The sequence below is a fragment of the Nycticebus coucang genome, chromosome 2, assembly GCF_027406575.1.
Source record: "Nycticebus coucang isolate mNycCou1 chromosome 2, mNycCou1.pri, whole genome shotgun sequence".
Lineage (NCBI taxonomy): Eukaryota > Metazoa > Chordata > Mammalia > Primates > Lorisidae > Nycticebus > Nycticebus coucang.
The window spans coordinates 156,991,700-157,012,138 of NC_069781.1; the positions used below are offsets into that span (position 1 = coordinate 156,991,700).

At 49.7% G+C, this 20,439-nt stretch overlaps 1 protein-coding gene and 1 long non-coding RNA gene across 6 annotated transcripts in view; one reads left to right on the forward strand and one right to left on the reverse strand.

Annotated features, from left to right (window-relative positions):
* Nucleotides 1-1,218: 1,218 nt before the first annotated feature.
* Nucleotides 1,219-14,690, reverse strand: LOC128594389 (uncharacterized). Its single transcript, XR_008382546.1, has 5 exons — nt 11,872-14,690; nt 11,284-11,329; nt 4,545-4,767; nt 3,278-3,419; nt 1,219-1,466 (listed from the first exon to the last, which is right to left on the reverse strand). It is a non-coding gene; the product is annotated as an uncharacterized LOC128594389 (long non-coding RNA).
* A 124-nt stretch (nt 14,691-14,814) lies between these two features.
* NDRG4 (NDRG family member 4) overlaps nt 14,815-20,439 on the forward strand; it is a 43,255-nt gene continuing 37,630 nt past the window's right edge. The window contains exon 1 of one of the 5 annotated variants that reach the window (XM_053603082.1): nt 14,815-14,992. In XM_053603082.1, coding sequence (XP_053459057.1) covers nt 14,866-14,992 — 127 coding nt within the window. In that variant the 5' untranslated portion in view covers nt 14,815-14,865. Of the gene's footprint in view, nt 14,993-15,100; nt 15,261-15,389; nt 15,618-15,684; nt 16,280-20,439 lie in introns of those variants that run through there. The other 4 variants (XM_053603092.1, XM_053603106.1, XM_053603134.1 and 1 more) reach the window with 4 other exon arrangements.

Sequence of the window (20,439 nt, forward strand, 5' to 3'; positions counted from 1 at the left end):
GGCTGAGAACATCCTGAAACAAAGTTACCTGAGCAGCTCTGAGGCTCAGTGTAGGGTATGGTGGGGGGTAGATATTACCTGCTATGGTTTGAATGTGTCCCCCAAACATTCATGTGCGAAAAACTTAATGGCCAAAACAGTGATAAGAGATGGGGCTTTTAAGAGGTGATTGGGTCATGAGGGTGGAGCCCTCAGACATGGGTTACTGCCCTTATTAAGAGTGAGTTCGTTCTGTCTAGGGTGGGTTGTTCTGAAAGTGAGCTCAGCTTGCTCTTACCATTTCTTTCACACATACTCACTTGCCCCTCTGCCTTCTATCATGTCATGACACAGTGACAAAGTCCACACCAAAAGCTGCCACCATCACCTTGGACTTCCCACCTTCCAGAGCCATGAGCCAAAAAAATCTTTATCTTTTTTTTTGGAGACAGAGTCTCAAGCTGAGCAGTGGTATCACAGCTCACAGCAACCTCAAACTCTTGGGCTCACGTGATGATTTGCCTCAGCCTCTCAAGTAACTAGGACTACAGGCGCTTGCTACAATTCCCAGGTATATATATATATTTTTGCAGCTGTCATTATTGTTTTAGCTGGCCCAGGTCGGGTTCGAACCTGCCAGCGTCGGTGTATGTGGCCAGCGCCCTACCCACTGAGCATGGGCACCATCAAAATCTTTATTCTTTATAAATTACCCAGTCTGTGATATTTAGTCATAGCAACAGAAAAATGGACTAAGGCACCACCTAAGTGTCCCAAACACTTAGGTGGTGCCTTAGATGCCCCTGCATCTCTAGATCTGGCTTGAACCAAGAGGGACATAGAAAGTGGAATATAGGGGCCAGGCAGGGGCTCATGCCTGTAATCCTAGCTCTCTGGAAGGCTGAGGTGGGAGGACTGCTTGAGCGCAGGAGTTCAAGACCAGTCTGAGCAAGAGTAAGAACCTGTCTCTACTAAAAATAGAAAAATTAGCCAGGCATTGTGTCAGGGGCCTGTAGTCCCAGCTATTCGGGAGGCTGAGGCAGGAGGATTGCTTGAGCCCAGGAATTGGAGTTTGCTCTGAGCTAGGCTGATGCCACCACACTCTAGCTTAGGGCAAGAGAGTGAGACTCTGTCTCAGAACAGAAAAAAGGAAAAGAGAAAAGAAAGAAGGTCAAAGTTTTAATCAGAAATTAAAAAGCCCCAGGCTGAATAAGAAGGACTTATGTGAGGGAGGGAATTTTTATTTTGTTGATAAGGTGAGTGGTGACTGCCAGAGTGGGAAAGGGTGCAGAAGGAGGGTCAAGGGGACTGTGTGCCACTCTCTGGGGAGGCACACAGTGTTGACACGGAGGGAAGAGTGCCAGGGGGAGCATAGCTTCCCCTAGCCCGGGATCCAGAGATTCAACAGGATGCCAGGGGGCCTTCACAACCTCTCACCAGCTCAGCTTCAGGCCTTGGCAGCAGGCAGGCTGGGCGTAGCGCTACACCTTGATAATAGAAAAACAAACAATCTGATAAAAAATGAACAAAAGATTTGAACAGAGGACTTACAAGAGAAGATTTATGAATAGCGAATATGGACAAGTGCTCAACAGTATTATTCATCAGAGAAATTCTTAGAGCATGTTGTTAAATTGCATAACTGTTTGCACAACCGTCTCCCCCCAGACTAGGAGGTGCTCAAGCCTGGAGCTCCATCCTCATTCCATCTCCAATCCTGTGAGCCTTGAACACTGCCTGGCAAAGCTCACTCTACATTTGTTGGATAAAAAAACAGAGAAACCACCATCCTATAAACCACTTGCAAATTGAAGTACAGTCAAGCCCAAGGGCAAACAAAAGTGATATCTAAGATTAACAAACTTAAAAGTCAACATTTACAAAACTCAAGTTCCATTCTGTTCTTTAAAATATCTAAACACTATTTTATGAACATAATTGTTACCCCTGTCTTGTTTTCTCTTTTTACATAGAATTCTGCTCATTTTCAAAGAGGTCTGCTTCTGTGAGGGGGTTTAACAAGTTTATAAAAGTTGTCAAACAAGTTCATAAAAGCCAGCCAGATCCACCTGAGGTTTTGCCTAAAGGATCAGATTTCTCTTATTGAATGAATTTTATTTTTAATAATAATAACTTTATTTTTATTTTATTATTAAAATTATACACACTTATAAACTAAAAACACTCTACCGAGGGTGACAAAGTGAGACTCTGTCTCAAAAAAAAAAATATTCCACCACCCAGATACAACCACTCTTACCATTTGGTGAACCAAATGCACCGGTAAGAACCCAAGCTGCTTCTTTTCACAATTATCTAGTACATTATCTTTTTTTAGGACTCCAGACTGGTCCTTTTATGCCCTGCCAGAATGCTGAGCCTGGGCACACAGAAAGTCAAGGCCTTGCCCTTGATGAGCAGACACCCCAATCACAAATCATAGGTCTCAGCTCTAAAATCCACTGGGCATTTGCAAGTGTGGGTTCAAAGAAGAAAACAACAATGGGAAAATATCTGCAAAGTAATCAATCCAGTAAACACATTTAAAAAACACACTCTTAAAAAAAAAAAGTTATTAAATTAGCAAAAGGGAACACATTAGACTCAGCAGAGCTGGGTTTCCAAATGTCTTTTGGAAATAATTAACTCCAGCAGCAGCAGTTGAATACACTCATTGCCAGGGGAAGTGGTTGCAGGACTGCAAACTGGAAAGTGGCCCTGGGGACAGGGTGTACGGAAAAGAGGCTTGAGAAAGGGGCTAACCTATGAAACCAGGCTTTTCTACCAATATGAGGGGGCTCTTTGGCAGACTAGCTGAGAGCATAGTCTTGGAGATCTGGGGTAGAGTCTTTGCCCCACCACTGATCAGCTCTAAGGCTGTCAGCAAATATCTTAATTTCCCCCAAGCCTTAGTTTTCTCATCTGTAAAATGGGGATATTCTAAATTCCTACTTGATAGGATGGTGGTGACAAATATATGGCACATTTCAGATTGATCAGCAGTCGATGGTGCTCCTCAATCAAGGCTCACTGGTTATTACCATGGGTGCTCCTATGGTGAATGAGATGGAAGAAGGGTGGACATGTGTTCATGAGTGTCACACATGATTCTGGATTAGGAAGGTCATTGAAATCACTTGAGACTTGAGAAACAGACTCTTGCTGATTCACTATAGGCAAGAAATCATGCAATGAAATATTAAAGCAGAGGAAGCTGGCCTCAAGAGTCTCTGGTAAACTGGTTAGCCATTGCTGTAATACGTGTAATGCTGCCCCCCTTCCACCTCCCAACATTTACCAAGAGCCCTTTGGCCCAGCGAAGGACTGGATACAATGGTGAGGATGCTGGAGCTCAGGGCTCATGGCTTCCTGGACACTGATCAGACACCTTGGTTGTCCCATTGCCAGCATGGCAGGCTCTTCAAGCTGTGTCCCTGGGCCTGGGGAAGACATTGATGTAAATCACCTGTATCTCCAAGGAGAGGCAGCTACAGAACAAACCTCAATTGTCCTGGGTCCAAGAACAGTTACAATGATTGGAAAGTGATTAAAATAGAGAAACCAGCAGAGGAAGTGAGAGATGATGAGGTTTGGGAAAGCTAATTCCTTTAATTCTCGGGGTCTTGGGATGGAGGAAAAGGAGTCTGAGAGATAGGACTCAGGAAGTCTAAGACTCTTTCTAGGACCATCTGGAACAATCTCTAGTAAAGTGGTTGGTCTCTAATTTCTCACAGTGGGCACCTGCTTCAGAATCACTAAGGACGTTTATTAAAGACAGATTCTTCAGTGCCCCCAGACCCACCCAACCAGGGTCCGTGAGTGAAGGCTCAGGGACTTTGTCTCCAGATGATTCCGAGAACCTTCAACCAGTCACTCGGGTTCTGGGAGTTTGGGACTTAAAAGTAGGGAGGAAAAGCAGATCCCTGCCTCTGGTTTTATGGCAAAGGGGTAGAGTTCAGTCCCAGGAGGGACCACATGTGTGATTACCTGGAGTTTTCACTTTCGTTTCCCAGAATTTCATTCTGCTAGCCATGGTTTGAAGCAACTACTAAATTCAGCTATTGCCCATTTTGTAGACATGGAAACTGAGATGACAGTAACCCAGCTCCTGCCTCAAGCCCAGTGAATTCTGCCTTTGGAGCCCTTGGCTTCTCCTCCCTTCCAGGAGCTCTTCCTTCCAGGACTTTGTGATCTAAACTGGTGCACTGTCAAAAGCTCATTTTTTACTGTCCTTCAGGCCCTATGCTGATTGCTTTATCCAAACTCTGTCATTTAATCCTCATTATGACTCAATGAGGTGTTTGAAGAGGAGGAAACTAATGAGCAGAGAGATTAAGCCACTTGCTTAATGTCACGTAGTTCCAAAGCTGTGGGGTTCCCAGGGCCCTCAGGGTCTCACTTAACTAGATGTAAGCCCCTTGTCCCACTCCTCTGGGTGAGAAGGAAGAAGAAAATGATCCTTACAGGTTATGCTTTTAGCTCTGAGACCCAAAGAGGAAACAAAAATGTGTTCAGACATGAGTGCTTCAATCATTCCCTTCTACATCCGACATACACACACTCACCTTCCACAGCCCTTGCCTTACCCATACACACACCAGGACGAGGGGCTGGGGAGCTGGGACTTTGTTGCTGCTGCTGCCGCTGCTTTGCTTGGGAACTCGGGAGCTTGCTGAATGTGTTGGCTGGCTTGGCAAAGACAAAACTGTGCTCACAAGGTGGTTCTTGTGGGTGGGAAGAGGGGACAGACTGTGCCACACATCAGGAGCCTGCTGAGACCCAAAGAGGCTGTGGGGAGAAGGGGGGAACAGAGAGTGAGGCTGGGGAGGAAAGCTCTACCCTTCCTCCCTGCCCTTGATCCTCTCCAGGGGACAGGGCGAGGTCACAGCTTCTGGCAGGCAGCATCTGGATGTCTGCAGGAGGTGAGTAATGGGCCATAAATAATGCACCAGGGCAAGGCAGGGGGCAGCTGGTGAGAGAGTGACTCTGGACTGGGAGATGGAAGACCCAGGGAGGAATCCCACCCTTGCCTCAGATGGCTGAGTGCCTCTCTCTCAGCAGCTCTGTTTCCCAAAAATATATGCTAGGGGCACTCATCATAATGACCAGCCACTGTGAGGATGACAAGAGAAAAACAGGAAAATATGTGGTAAACAGGCTTCATCCAACTGTGAAGTAGTGTTGTAAGGGAGGAAAAAAATTATTTTTCTTCTATTCACCTAGATCAGTGGTTCTCAACCTGTGGGTCGCGACCTCTTTGGGGGTCGAACGACCCTTTCACAGGGGTCGCCTAAGACCCTCCTGCATATCAGATATTTACATTACAATTCATAACAGTAGCAAAATTAGTCATGAAGTAGCAACGAAAATAATTTTATGGTTGGGGGGTCGCCACATGAGGAACTGTGTTAAAGGGTCGCGACATTAGGAAGGTTGAGAATCACTGACCTAGATTCACTGGCCGGGGCCCTGGAAAGGAGACTGACAAAAGAGAAAAACAAGCAGATGTTTGTTAACACATGTGTGTTGCACACACGGAAGTCTTCAATGCTACATAACTCAGAGGGGTGGTCAGAATTGAGACTTATATGGCATCTTAACAAAACAGCAATACATCCTGAGAGAAGAGACAAGACAGAGGAAAGGATTTTGACTTTCTAGAGCAGCGTTTTCCAGCCTTTTTCATCTCATAGTGCACTTGAACCCGTAGTTAAACTTCTGCAGCACACTTACATTATGTTGATTAAAAAAAAGAGTAATAGAAAGAATACACTTACTGTGCTTTGAACTTCTTTTGAAAATAATTTAATTAATGGTCTTTAAAAATTTTCACAGCAAGGCCAGGAGTGGTGGCTCACACCTGTAATTCTAGCACTCTGGGAGGCCAAAGCGGGTGGATGGTCTGAGCTCACGGGTTTGAGACCAGCCTGAGCAACCAGCTCTAAAAATAGCCAGGCATCGTGGCAGGTGCCTGTAGTCCAAACTATTTGGGAAGCTGAGGCAAGAGAATTGCTTGAGGCCAAGAGTTTGGGGTTGCTGTGAGCTATGACACCACAGCACTCTACCGAGGGTGACAAAGTGAGACCCTGTCTCAAAAAAAAAAGTTGGTTTTTTTTTTTTTTTTTCACAGCACACTAGTTGAAAATCACTGCTCTAGAGGGACAAATTGTGGGAGGATAAATATAAGGGGGAATGAATGGAGGATAGAGCTAATTAGTCAGGTTTGTTATGTGGGTTCCTCTTGTGCCCTCTGTGGGCTGAGAAGCTTGCAGAGTCCTTGCCGTTGATTCACGTCTGTCCTTCCTCTGGAGAGGGAAGAGGAGGTAACTACAAATTTATGTCCTGCTTTTAGGTTAATAGTTCTCTTCAGTTCAGTCTAATCAATATGCCAAGGTGGCATGTTTTGGTATTATAATTCTTGTGTTTTTATAATATTATGCTATCATAATTACATCTCATATATTATAATTATTATTCCAACTAGGGAGGCAGCAGAGCACAGTGGTTAAGAGCAGAGAGGCCCCAGAGCCACACTGCCTTTGTTCAGACACAGTTACCTGACTATGTGAATAGCCAAGTGACTTCTTTCTAGACCTCAGTTTCCTAATCTGTAATATGGGGGTGCTGATAGCATCTGCAGCATGGAGCTATTATGAGGCCTGCCTGGGTTAAGGATGTGCAGCTCTTAGAACAGTGCCTGACACAGTGGAGGAGCATACAAGCCCCGGCAGAGACGCTCACATGATGGTCTGTGGGCTGATTGTGTGGGGAGGGCTTAAGACCCTGCCTGGCAAAGGTAGAGACTCCATGCATGGTGCCCTACTTATTATGAGGCATCAGGTGTGGCACCCTGGGCCTGAGGCCATGATTGGTCCCAGAATGCTGCTGGGACCTGCCCAGCATCTTTGCTCACTCACCAGCCTGTGGCCCCCTTCCTGAGGTCCCTGAGTTATTCTCTGTGACCCACTCAGCCTAACCTGCCAAGCCAATGGCTTGGTCTTAGGACCAAAGTCTGAACTACCTCAAGTCCTCCCAGTTAAGCCCCTGGTATATAAATCCAAAATATCAAAAGGACTTTTTTCTTAAGTGTCTTTCCTATTGGTAAGTAAAAATCATTTAATAAGTGACTATTAAGTGTGAGATGTGCTCCTTGGCATCAGGGATGAAGCACTGTATTCGTTTTTTATTGCAGCTGTGAAAAAATTACCACATTGGTGACTTAAAACAACACAAATTAATTTTCCTGTAGCTCTGGACATCCTAAGTCTGATTTCTTTTGGAGGCTCTAGGGAAGAATCCCTGTCCTTGCCTTGCCTTTTCCAGCTTCAAGAGGCTCTCCTTGGCTTGTAGCCTCTTCTATCTTCAAATCCATCACTGAGTCCTTTTCTGCTGCAAGCTCTTTTGTTCCCTCCTGCCTCCATCTTCCACTCGGAAGGACGCTTATGACTACACTGGACCTGCACAGATAGTCCAGGACTGTCTACCTATTTTAAAGTCAGCTGATCATCAACCTTCATCCCCCTCTGTCAAGTAACATAACATTCAGAGGTTCCAGGGATTCATATATGAACACTCAGGGTGTTGGGGGCATTGATCTACCCCCACCATGGTACTAATATTTGTCTACTGCCCCTGGTGTGCTAAGCCTGCCTTGGCACATTACAAACATCCACCCACCCACCCGCTCACTCACTTATTCAACAAGTATTGGTAGCAGGCTCCCATATCCTGAGCACGTACCAGGCCCAAACTGGATGCTGGTATAAACAGTGAACAAGACACAATCCTTGTCCTCAGGAAAATCAAAGTTCAGGGCAGAGAGGAACCTCCTCACAGACAGGAGTTGGGCCTTCACTTTTGGGTAGTGAAAATCAGAAAAATAAAGCTACAGCTGGCTCTCTAAACATCAAGAGATTCAAATGAGATAACAGACACAGGTAATGCCCTCAGCACTATGCCTGGCACAATTAATGGTTAACTATTACTACAATTAAATATGCAGCTTAGTGGGCGGCACCTGTGGCTCACTGGGTAGGGCGCCAGCCCCATATACCGAGGGTGGCGGGTTCAAATGCAGCCCCGGCCAAACTGCAACAAAAAATAGCTAGACATTGTGGCGGGCGCCTGTAGTCCCAGCTACTTGGGAGGCTGAGGCAAGAGAATCGCCTAAGCCCAGGAACTGGAGGTTGCTGTGAGCTGTGTGATGCCACAGCACTCTACCGAGGGTGATAAAGTGAGACTCTGTCGTTACCAAAATATATATATATATATATATATATATATATATATATATATATATATATGCAGCTTAAGTCAGGCAAAGTGGGTCATGCCTCTAATCCCAGCACTTTGGAAGGCCAACATGGAGGATCACTTGAAGCCCTGGAGTTCAAGACCAGCTGGACAACATAGTAAGATCCCATCTCTACAAAAAATAGAAAAATAAGCCATTGTAGTGATGCATGCCTGTAATCCTAGCTACTTAGGAGGCTGAGGTGGGATGATCTCTTGAACCCAGGAGTTTGAGACCGCAGTGAGTTATGATGACACCAGTGCACTCTAGCCTGGACAACAGACCAAGACCCTGTCTCTAAAACAAATAAAAAAAAATAAAAATGTGTGTGCTCAATGAGAGCACAAAATAAGGGAGTCAAGGAATCAGGGAGTAAAGTGAGGCCTAAATAGACACCCCAAGGATAAGCAATTAGCCAGGGAAAGGGGCGAAGTAGAAGGAAGAGGGCCCTAGGAAGAAAAGTACACACACCTTCAATCCTCATGACACCCCCAAATCCCACCAGGTCTCCTCCTTCCCTATACATGAGTTGTGCTCCCTCCCCAGAAGTCCCAAAGCCACAGGAGCCCCTGACTCCTGAGCACCCACTTCTAGGGCAGCTCGATGTGTCACCACACCTACTGCACACATCAGATGAACCCTCCCTGCCCCCACATCTTGTACCTAAAAGCACAGTCCTAATAGTCACTAACCAATGGGCTCCATCCAGCTGGGCACCAAGCCCTGGGCTGGGGGCTCCACAGTTATCAACCCACCAACTACTCACAGCTGTATCGTTAGAGCCATTACTGAGAAGAGGAGATTCTGCAAGGTTACAGCACTTGCCTTACATCCAGGTAGTAGATGGAGGGGAAGCCAGGCTGTCTGACTCCACACCATGAAGCCTGTACAGGCCAGCAGCCCAGGCCTTCATGGCTCAGCTCCATAATTAAGGCCAGATAGTGAGGAAATGGGGCCTTAGAAAAATAGCTGGTCTATATTAGAGTCAACTCAGTAAGGGCCAGAGCCTGGGGCAAGGGCCAGAGCACTTGCTAAATAGAACAGACTGTCTTCTTTGCCAGGATAAGTTGCATCAGCAGCAAAGCCCAAGAAAAGAAAGTATGAACTGACTAAGACACTTAAGGGAGGGTCCCTGACCTTGCCCTCTCACGCTCAGCAGGGTCTAGTCTTTCCCAAGAGCAGGAACACAACCCAGAGCTAGTGCAGGAACCACTCAACTCATCTGTTCCTTGACTGGAGACAAAGCTATGCAAACAAACAAGAAAACATTTATGATGGGTTCAGGGTGTACCCTGGTGGCTTCTGGCCCCTTCATTTTCAAAGTTAGCGACATCAGGCCAACTGTTTACTCTTGGGGAGCACTGACTTACATTGTGTTGTGGATTTAAACTTCCTTTTTAAAAAATGAAATCAGGGCGAAGCCTGTGGCTCAGTGAGTGGGGCGCCAGCCCCATGTACCGAGGGTGGTGGGTTCGAGCCCAGCCCCAGCCAAACTGCAACAGAAAAATAGCCGGGCGCCTGTAGTCCCAACTCCTCGGGAGGCTGAGGCAAGAGAATCACATAAGCCCAAGAGCTGGAGGTTGCTGTGAGCCGTGTGACGCCACAGCACTCTACTGAGGACAGTAAAGTGAGACTCTGTCTCTACAAAAAAAAAAAAATGAAATCAAGCAAGAGGGACTTTGCCTAACAAATGCAATCAGTGTAACCTGGTTTCTTGTACCCTCAATGAATCCCCAACAATAAAATAAAAAAATAAAATAAAATAAAAATGAAATCATGGGGCGGCGCCTGTGGCTCGAAGGAGTAGGGTGCCGGCCCCATATACCAGAGGTGGCGGGTTCAAACCGGCCCTGGCCAAAAGAAAAAAAAAAAATGAAATCATGATGCGTGTGTGCACACACATGCAAAATAAATTACTGGCATCTGAACAGTAACGGGTTAATTCAGCAGACTGGTGTTGCTTAAACCCTGCACATTTCAAAGAAAGGATTGGCCCTTGACCGCTCCAATGAGGTAACCTCTGAGCCCTTGGAACATCCTACTTGATAACAGTGTTTCTATATGTCTGAGGTCCTGGGTGACACTACATCCATTTGACCTCTGGGGGCCTAGAGATTAAGCAGCTGAGGTTAGTCACTTGGGTGCTGCATGCCTATATGACTGACTCCCCTAAAAACCCTGGATTTCAAGTCTTGGGTGAGCTTTCTGGTCGGCAGTACTTTGCATGTGTTGTCACACACTGCTGTTGGAAGAACTGTGTTCCTGTGTGACTCCACCGGGAGGGAATTTCTGTAAGCTTGTACCTGGTGTCTCCTGGACTTTGCCCATTCACCTTTTCTTTTGACTAATTTTTGTCCTGTATCCTTTTGCCACAATACGTGAATATAATGGCTATTCTGAGTTCTTCCTTCTGGTAAATTATTAAGTCTGAAGATGGTCCTGGGACTTGGCACAGCAACCTAAGTCAGTTCCTCAGTTTCTATTGTTTGGAAACTTGATTGAAACTTCTGGTTCAACCCAACCCCGTCATAATAGCGCTGAGGACGCTATGGGGTCACTGCAACACCAAGGAAGGGAAAATGCCCACAGGAGGTCCAACCATAGGGCTGACCAAGTCCACCCCAGGTCTGGGAAGTGCCACCTGCAGAGCTCTGTTGGCAACTTTAGCTCAGGCCCAGGTTGGGGCTGGGACAGTGACAGGCCATGAAACCTGAGCCTGCTGAAAGGGGGCCAACTCCCCAGCACTTCGGGACAGAAGCTTCTCTGAACCTGTGAGTTCTCCTTAAGAAGGTGGCATTGCGCCACTCGAAAGAGTGAATTTCATCTGCTTTCTGCCAGATTGCTACCTGCCAGATTCCACACAGGGGAAGCCATGACCTTGTGCCCCACCCCACCCCCCACTCCCCGTGTTCTTTGCTGCAGAGAGCAGGAAAGTCAGCTCTCTTAAGCATATGCTTGAGCCAGCAGGGGCAATATGATGACAGAGAGCCTGATGGCCACCTGCCACTCACCATGAAGGGCACCTTTCCCTTGATCAAGTCCCATCTTTCGGGGAAACTGAGGCAAGGACAATAAAATGTAAACGCTATGTAAGTAGTTGTTATGCTGTACTGTTTTTTATTTATATTGTTACATTGCTTATTTTTATTTTTTCAAATAGTTTTGATTTGTGGTTGGCTTAATCTGTGGATGCAGAACCTGCAGACATGGAAGGCAAATTGTGTGTGTACGCACACAAACATGTAAAGTGCTGAAGCTCCTATCCCCAATATATTAACACTGGCCATTTTTAGGCAATGGAATTGTGAGTGATTTTTATTTTTCCTATATACATGTGAATATATATAACTATTGTAATTTTTAAAAAAGTATTATCAGATCCATTTCTTGCCTTAACTCAGCACTGACTGAGCTTCCATGTGTCTGCTAAAGTTTCCAGGTAAAGGGACATTTGCAAAGGGCACTGGAGGGGGGTTCTGCTGTCCTCAGAAATAGAGTGGGGTGCCTGGAGTTACCTGGAGGGCAAAGGACTGGCCCTGTAGGGTGGAGGATCCTTACAGGTCATGGAAGATAAGGGAAGACAGGAGCTGGCAACATACCCAGTGAGTGGCTAGGGTGGCTCAAGAGCAGGAAGCAGATAATCTGGCAGCTGGTGAAATTCCAGAGCCAGACTGAGGCCAGGCACTCTCCCCCACCCGCTTCCTCATTCCAGCTTCCTCGCCATCTGCTCATGAATACCCGGCCTTCTCCATCTCAATCCAGGAGCTCCTGTTGGAAGACAGGGCTGCAACATGCTCAGCTCTATGCCTCCCTGAGCCTAGGATAGGGGTTGGCTGACCCAATGTAGGATGGATAGATGATTGGATAGATGGATGAATGGGTAAATGAGTGGATGGGTGGGTGGATGGATGGACAGACAGATGGACAGATGGATAGATGGATGTGTAGATGTATGAATGGATGGATGGAGGGGTGGGTGGGTGAATAAATGGATGAACGGGTGGGTAGACAGATAGATGGATGGATGAGTGGATGGATGGATAGATGTATGAATGGATAGATGAAGGGGTGGATGGGTGGATAGATAAATGAATAGGTGGGTAGACAGATGGATAGATGGATGGAAGGAGTTCTCTTCCCATTCACCCCACCTACTACCTCCATCTGCTGACTTTCCACCTCTTAGGGGCTCAGTTCTATCTCACGGAAGACCTTGCTGAACCCTCCAGTTCTCTACTGTACTCCATGGTAACCTCAATTACACATCTAGGATAGCAGCCCCTATCCTAGGCTCAGGGAGGCATAGAGCTGAGCATGTAGCAGAATCTGTGTAGTATCTGAATTATGGGTCTCTGAGCTGGTTTTCTTTCTTTTTTTTTTGTAGAGGCAGAGTCTCACTTTACTGCCCTCGATAGAGTGCCGTGGCGTCACACGGCTCACAGCAACCTCCAGCTCTTGGGCTTACGTGATTCTCTTGCCTCAGCTTCCCGAGCAGCTGGGACTACAGGCGCCCGCCACAACGCCCAGCTATTTTTTTGTTGCAGTTTGGCCTGGGCTGGGTTTGAACCCGCCACCCTTGGTATATGGGGCCGGCGCCCTACTCGCTGAGCCACAGGCGCCACCCCCTCTGAGCTGGTTTTCTACATGAGTGCATGAACCTTAAGGGCAAGGTCAGTGTCCCAGTCAGCTCTGGTTCTCCCATGAAGCCCACAGCACAGGCACAGCACCAAACAGGCATTCAATCAATACTATTAATGGAGAGACAGGACCTCCTCTTCTCTCCCTGAGGCTGTGTGGCTCATGATTAGTGAGTAGGGAGTGTTAGTGGAGAGGGGAAGACAGTTGCTGCCTCCCCCAGCTAAGGGACAAGGATTTCAGACAATTCAACTGCACCCCCAACTCCATCAGCTGGTTCTTTTTACTTTCTCCCAGTCATGGTCATGAGGGGACCGGAGAGGGATGATGACTCAGCCCAATTCATCACCACAATGGAAAAACCCAGTCACCTGTCCGCCTGGCAGCAGGACTGGAGCTGCCTCTGCATCTGGAAGGGCAGCAAGCCATACTGTGTTCAAGGTCCTTTTGTCTTTCACCTGCTGAAAAATCAAAGATTAAAGTATGGAGGAGCACCCTTGATTGACACTGTGGATTTACAGAGTAGTATAAATCTCAGCACAGGGATCACATGTCCTCTCCACGCCAGACTCTGAGTTAAGTGTTCATGTGTCATATCACAATCTTTCACAAGTCCATTGTTATCTGAAGTGGTCCTTAGTCACATTTTTGGTCACTGGTATCTCACACACCTTTCCTACAAGGCAGAGCCTACCTCCCTGTAGGGAAAATGAAAACACCTTTTCCCCGCATCTCTTGCAGCTTTGTTAGAGTATATGATCTGGACTCCTCCAATGAAACGTCCCACTCTTGACCACGAATTAGAAACTGTTGACACGAGGAAGCCAAGACCATGAAGAATCCATTAGTGAGAATGGGGTTTGAAGGGGGCCAGCAGCAGGGCACTGATGCTTTGGGTATGTGCTGCAGCATTACCTGAGTCAGACAGCTTCAAAACAAAGTCTCAAATTACCTTGATCAAAACAGGATGGAGACAGAGCAGAGTCCAACCAAGATGGTGGAGAAACAGAGGATGTTATTCTGATTCCAGGAAAACAACACCCCTCTCAAGACTATTCCACACCTTGTTTAGCTTATAATTAAGCCTTTGCTTAAATAGAAAGGCAACAGGAAGAGGGGTGTAGTTCTCTTCTGCAGGGAAAACTTGCCCCTGTTGTCTATGGAGCAGACTTTCCATAGTTTCCCAATAAATCTTTCATGTTACACTGTCACTTTGTTCCTGAATTCTTTCTTGTGCAAAACTAAGGACCCACTTGGACTACAAGTGGCTCCCAGCACTGGGAGTCACTTTCCTGTGTCAACACCATCACTACAGACCTCCCCCTACCTTTTTCACAAGGAGGAAATTGAGAGGCACAGATACTCAAGGCAAGGAATCCAAGTTTGCTACCTCCTATGCAATTTATATACTGTACCCAAGCAGGAGAAAGCAGTAACTCAAAGTGGAATGTATGACCTACCTGGGCCCACGCACATCTTACCAGCTTCCGCAGCTGGAGAGCAGGTTAATTCACCGCCACAATAGTCCCCTGGAGCTGAGGCAAAGCTAGGTAGGATCTCTGCCCAAATCAGCCCAGACAGAGGTCTGGTGAAGGGAGAGGAGGCCTGAAGGCTTCCTCCCACCCACATCCATCCTGGACCTCCCAGATGACCTGGCACCCAACACTGTCCTTCAGCATCAAAATGGTTGGAATCCAGGGAGGGGCAGAGCTCCTGGCCAAGGTCACCAGAGAGCCTGAATTGACCCCAGGTCTGCAGGAGCCCTTGTCTTGAGCTGTCTTCTCCAAATGAATTTTTTCAGGTCACGAGCTTTCCATAGTCGCTAGAGTGGGACTGACTGACAAGCTAGCCTTCTCTTTAGGAGGGTGGGGAGTGGTGGGTGGAGAAACGCCACTGGGCCAGGGCAGAAAGAGCCTGAGGAGGACAGGAGTCTCCCGGTTCCCTTTTCCGATCAGATAATGGATGGAGAACTGCGGGGGTCAGGGGGAGTAAGGGGCTCACCACACCCTGGGCAGGACCCCGAGGGCCCAGAACGCCTTTGCCAGAAGACGTCACTCCCGCACGAGTACCCCAAGGAAACCCGAGGTTCGGAAAACAGGCGGGACGACTCCCCAAGGGCCCCAACCCTTTCTTCCAGCGTTTCCCAGGCGGCCGCAGAGCGGTAGCCGGGCAGGAAGGGGAGGGCGGGGGGCTCTGTCCCTACAGGGCCTACGTCCCCTCGCGAGTCTGAACAAAGACTGAGGCGACGGCCGCCCTCGCCCCCCGGGAATCCGACGCCTCGAGGCCACACAGCGCTGGAGGCGCGGGCCGGCAGGGTGGCACTCCTCACTGGCCAGTCTGATCTGCCCGGGAGGTGAGAAGCGGGCGGGGGACCGGCCCGGGGTCTCCGACAGGCCCGCGTGTCGCGGCGTCCCGTTCTCTCTCCCACTCACACGCCGGGCGCTCGGGCAGCCGCAGGGGGCGGAAGCCGTGGACCGCTGTTCGGGTCTGGGCACCAGGCAGGGCCCTACCCGGCCGGCGGAGCGCCCACGCCCGCCACACCCAGGCGGGCACGCCCCCCGTGGCGCACCGCCCCCCTCCCCGGCCTCCGCCCCCGGCGGCGGGCACGCGGAAGGGCTCCCCGGCTGTCCGCACCTGCACCCGCGCGTTGGTGGCGGCGGCGCCCGGGCCCGGCTCCCGCCTGCGCGTCTGTCTCGCTCGCACCTCCTCGGTGAGTCGGCGGTGCCCCCGCCCCTGCTACCCTGGATCCCGGCTCCCCTTGCCATTGAGGTGGCGGCGTGCGCTCCTTGCCGCAGCCCAGCCTCAGCGCACGGCCCCAGACTCGAGAGCCCCGCACCTTGTCGCCGGTGCCACGTTTCGCCTACGCGAGGGCGGCACCCCTCCTCCCCACTCTCCATCCTCTCCTTTCCGCCTCGGCGTGGGGACCCCCCCCAGCACACCCGGGGCCCATAGCCTAGCCGCCTCCCACGCCTCCCCCACAGCGACGCCCGGGGACGGCGCAGCCCCTTTGTTCCGGCAGCGGGGGCACCCCTCCTGCGGTGTCACCGCACCCACCCGGCGCACTCCCTCCGCCTCCCCAAGTTCGCCTAGACCAGGTGGTGGCGGGCGCCTTTTGGGGGTGCGCGGCCGTGCAATTGGTGGATTTTTTAAAGAGCGTTTTGGAGGGGGGAGCGCGGCGTGGGGGGCGGCGAGGGCACTCCTGGCTGCCAGCTGCTCCGGCTTCGCTACTCGCTCGCCTGCCGCTTCCCTCCGGGTCTCCTGCGCTCCCCTTCCCGGCTGGGCAGAGCGCGCTCCCCCGACACCGCAGCCCCAGCCGCGTCGCGCGGGGCGCCGAGATGAAGGTGCTGGGACACAAGATCGAACTGCTGACAGGTACCACCCGCCCTTCCCTGCAGCCGCTGCTTGGCACGGCCCTTGCCTCCCGCTACTTTCCGAGTTGGAGCAGGCTCCCGGCGCCGTGGGTCAGGGTTGGGGAGGGTGGGGGGTTCTGGTCCGAGCAGGAGGGGGTGAGGATGCCAACTAATTCCTAGTTTGTGCGCTACCTGTTTCCGTGCGGAGCCGGGTCGGAGGACTTGAGGCTGTTCCCCGTCCGGCTCTGCTTTCTGAGCCCCTGGTGCCAGCGTCCTGCCTGGTGGAGCCCGTGCGGTGGGAGCGGCCCCCTATGGTCCCCGACGAGCTTGGGGCAAGACCCCGAAAGGGAGCCCAGAGCCCTCACGGTCCAGTCAGTGTCGCTTGTCCCCCAAGAAAGGATCTCCCAAGGCTCCTCTCAAGACTCGGTACCATGGGCCTCTTACTTCCTGCCCGTTGCAGTAATCTGAGCTGCCTTTGTATAGTGGGAGAAGTTTCTTGCTGGGAGTAGAGGCCAAACAGCCTGAGAAGTAGGAAGCGAGATTGGACCCTGCTGACTGGGGACCCTCAGCCGTGGGCCCCTGTCCCCCCGCCCCGGAAAAGTGACCAGATCCTCTACTGGAAACCCATATCCAGGGAGCTGTGGCTGGAGAGGGGATGGAAAAGGGAACAAGGAGACAGTGGTCTGAAGAGGGGGCAGGGGGACCATACTCCACGGCCTGCCGGCAATAGCACAGGTAGCTTCTGTGTTCTCTTCAGGATACAGGTTATAGAGAGACCCAGCCAGGAGGAATCTGTGCACATCCACAGGACTCTGCACAGTGGATGAACACAGATTCCAGTAAATGTCCTCTGGCATGGGGGGGGGGGGGTTTGGTCCCTCCCCTCTAGGATCTTACCCTCTAGACTCCAGAGTCTGGAGCAAGAGAGCACAGCAGCCCTGTTCCGAGGCTTCCAAGGCCGGGAAGGGGCAGCAATCTGTGGGTACAGTTGGAAACAAGTTGGAGTTGGAGTCAAGGGGCAGCTTTTGAAGTCCCTAAATGACAGTTTCTGTTAATGAAGGAGGAGATAGCATTGCAGCCTGTAGGATCAAGGGACCGACCCACGCCCTCCAGTGTGAATGAGGCCTGATCTGGGAGAGGTGTGGAGGCTGGAGGTGTAAAGGGCCTGGAGTGTGTGTGTGTGCTGGGGGGTGGATGATTCTGAGGCAGTTGGATGAGTTTTAGGCTGTGAGTACATTCCGATCAGCAGTACCTTGTGGGGGGCTCATAGAGAAGGGAGGGTGAAGCCTGTACCCGGGACACTGGAAACTCTGGGTGCTCAGAAATGCCAGCTCTGGGCCCAGTTAGCCACAGGGATTACCCCCCAACCTCCAATCCCTTGCCAACTTGTCCTTGTACAGCTCACTTGAGGCAGGTCTAGGCTGCTGAATTTGTTAACCCCCTGAAGGGAAGCGTTTTATAGTCTTGTGGGGTTTTGGAGTTTTGCATGGAGAACATAATTCTAAGACCTTCTCTCCTCCTCCTCCGCCTGCATCTGAAGGGCATGAGGGCTGCTCCATCCAGTTTGGGGGGCTGTGGTGCAGTGTGCCTTTTCCTGGGTACAGGGGTAGAACTTGTCCTTCCTCACCAGGTGGGCTTGGCAGGTTATGCCAGACTTCCTAAGCCCCTGGCCAAGCTGGAATGGGACCCTCTCCCTTCACTGTCATCAGTCACAGGATCCCGTTGTACCTCCAAACTGGCCCTGGAAGACAAGGGCATCTGTCTGTTGCTATTTTGTGGTCTTGGCAGCCTTCCCTGTTCAACTCCCTCCTTACCTCTTCCTTGTCTCACAGATCTGGATTTAATTTTCAGCCTCACCACTAGCCAGCTATGTGATTGCAGATAGATTGTTTAACCTCTCTGACTTCAGTTTTCTCATCTTAAAGATGAAACTATTAGCCTTTCTGACCCTGCTTGGAGCCACTTGAGGTCCAAATGTGTCCTTAGCTTCACACAAGAAAGAATTTAGGAGTGAGCCAATAGTTAACATGAAAGTGAGATTTATTCAGATACTACAGAAGGTCTACTCCAGACAGAGCAGGGGCAAGTTCTCTTGCAGAAAAGAACTGGCCTCCTGGTTCCTGTTGCCCTTTTACTTAAGCAATGGCTTAATTATAGGCTAAACAAGGGGTAGAATATTCATGAGAGAGGTGGTGTTTTCCTGGAGTGAGGGCCACACTCTGTATTTCTCCACCATCTTGGTTCTGACCAGTTGGAACTTGCCCTGCCTCTATCCTGTTTTGATCAGGGTAATGTGAAACTTTGTCATGAAACTTCCTGACTCAGGTAAGCCTACCACAATGCCCAAAACAATACCTCCCCGTTCCCTGTCCTCACCTCCATCAAAGAGATGGCGTGAGGCTCACTAATACAGCACAAGGGACATACCTGTTTAGGTCCTAGGCCCTGCTGGACTCTCTTGGACTTTGCCTCCCGTCTGGTTCCTTGATCCAGATGAAAAACCCCTGTCCTGACTGGTTGACCACTAGGGAGTTTGGATCTGCCTCTTCTCCACTTTATCCCTGCTCATGGGCATCTGTACGATTTGGACCTATTTCCCCCACTGGATGATGAGCAGATCATAGTCAAGGTAGTAGCTGATTTATGGTGGTATACAGCAAATGCTCAGTGACAGATGTCTGATCCAAGCTCACATAGTCTTCTCAATGTGTCTCTAGGGTAATTATTATAGAGGTCTCTAACTCCCTGCCCCCACATCAGCCTTAGCAAATTGTTTCACTGAATTCCTTTTTAATTGTTAATTGGCTTTGCGACCATAGCACAGTGGCTAAGGCATCAGCTACACGCACAGAAGCTGGTGGGTTCAAATCCAGCCCAAGCCAGATAAACAACAATGACAACTGCAACAACAATAAAAAATAGCCAGGCGTTGGGGTGGACACCTACAGTCCCAGCTACTTGGGAGGTTGAGACAAGAAAATTGCTTAAGCCCAAGAATTTGAGGTTGCTGTGAGCTATGGCATCATAGCACTCTAGACTGGGCAGCACAGTGGGACTCTATCTACAAAAAAAAAAATGGCGCCTATGGATACACCGAGGCTGGCAGGTTCAAATCCAACCTGGGCCAGCTAAAGTAACAATGACAACTGCAACAGAAAAAATTAGCCAGGCGTTGTGGCGGGCACCTATAGTCCCAGCTACTTGGGAGGCTGAGGTGAGAGAATCGCTTAAGCCCAAGAGTTGGAGGTTGCTGTGAGCTGTGATGCCACAGCACTCTACCTAGGGTGACAGCTTGAGACTCTGTCTCAAAAAAAAAGCACACCCAATCTGGAGCTGGGAGCTGCCCATGGCATGCTAAGTGCCCAGCATTGTGCTAGTCCCATAGCTGTTCCACTTCACTTTCCTCATCTGTAAAATGGGATCATCATGGTACCCACCTGGTTGGGGCTTCAGAGGCTGGAGATGAGACAGTGTACACAATGTTGAGTGCAGCCTCTGGCAGGCTCAGCAAATGGCAGTTGCAGGGCTGTTGTCCCAAAGCTGCTGCCTCAATATCCTGGTTTTTCTTCCTCCCTCTTTGTTCCAGTTTTCAGATTCCCTCGCTCCAGGGTGTCCCATTTCCTTTGCTGGGTTCTCTGCACATCCAGCCCTCTCTCAGATGTGTCTCTGGGGGACTCTACTTAGGTCTCAGGTTCCTGTGAGTGGGGCCTGCAATCTGGGTTTGGGACCCTCTGGCAGGATGTCCACAGCTCTGACACCAGTGGGGAAGGATGCTTGCAAATTGTCATGCCCAGCCCCAGTGTGTCTTTTTGTTCTGGAGAAGAGGTGTTGGGCCCTTCCAGAACCTTCAGTGATAACTGATGCTCTCAGGGCCAGTCTTTTCCAGGCTTTTTGACAGTGTTTTGCTGTAACAGGGGCTAGGAAAGCAGGATTTTGAAATCAGAAAATGTGAATTTTAGGGTTTCCTCTGACAAATTCTTATTTTCCTTGAGCCTCAGTCTTCTCATCCCTATTATGGGAGTCATGGCCCTACCTCATTAGCATTTTGAGGAACAGCTGAGATGATTCTTGCAAGGGAGTCCAGTATGCTGTTACGTCTGCACACAAGCTTGCTCCAATCCTCAGAGGGCAGATTCTTGGTGCGTTGGTAGCTGGGTGACTTTTTTATGTTTTAGTGTGATG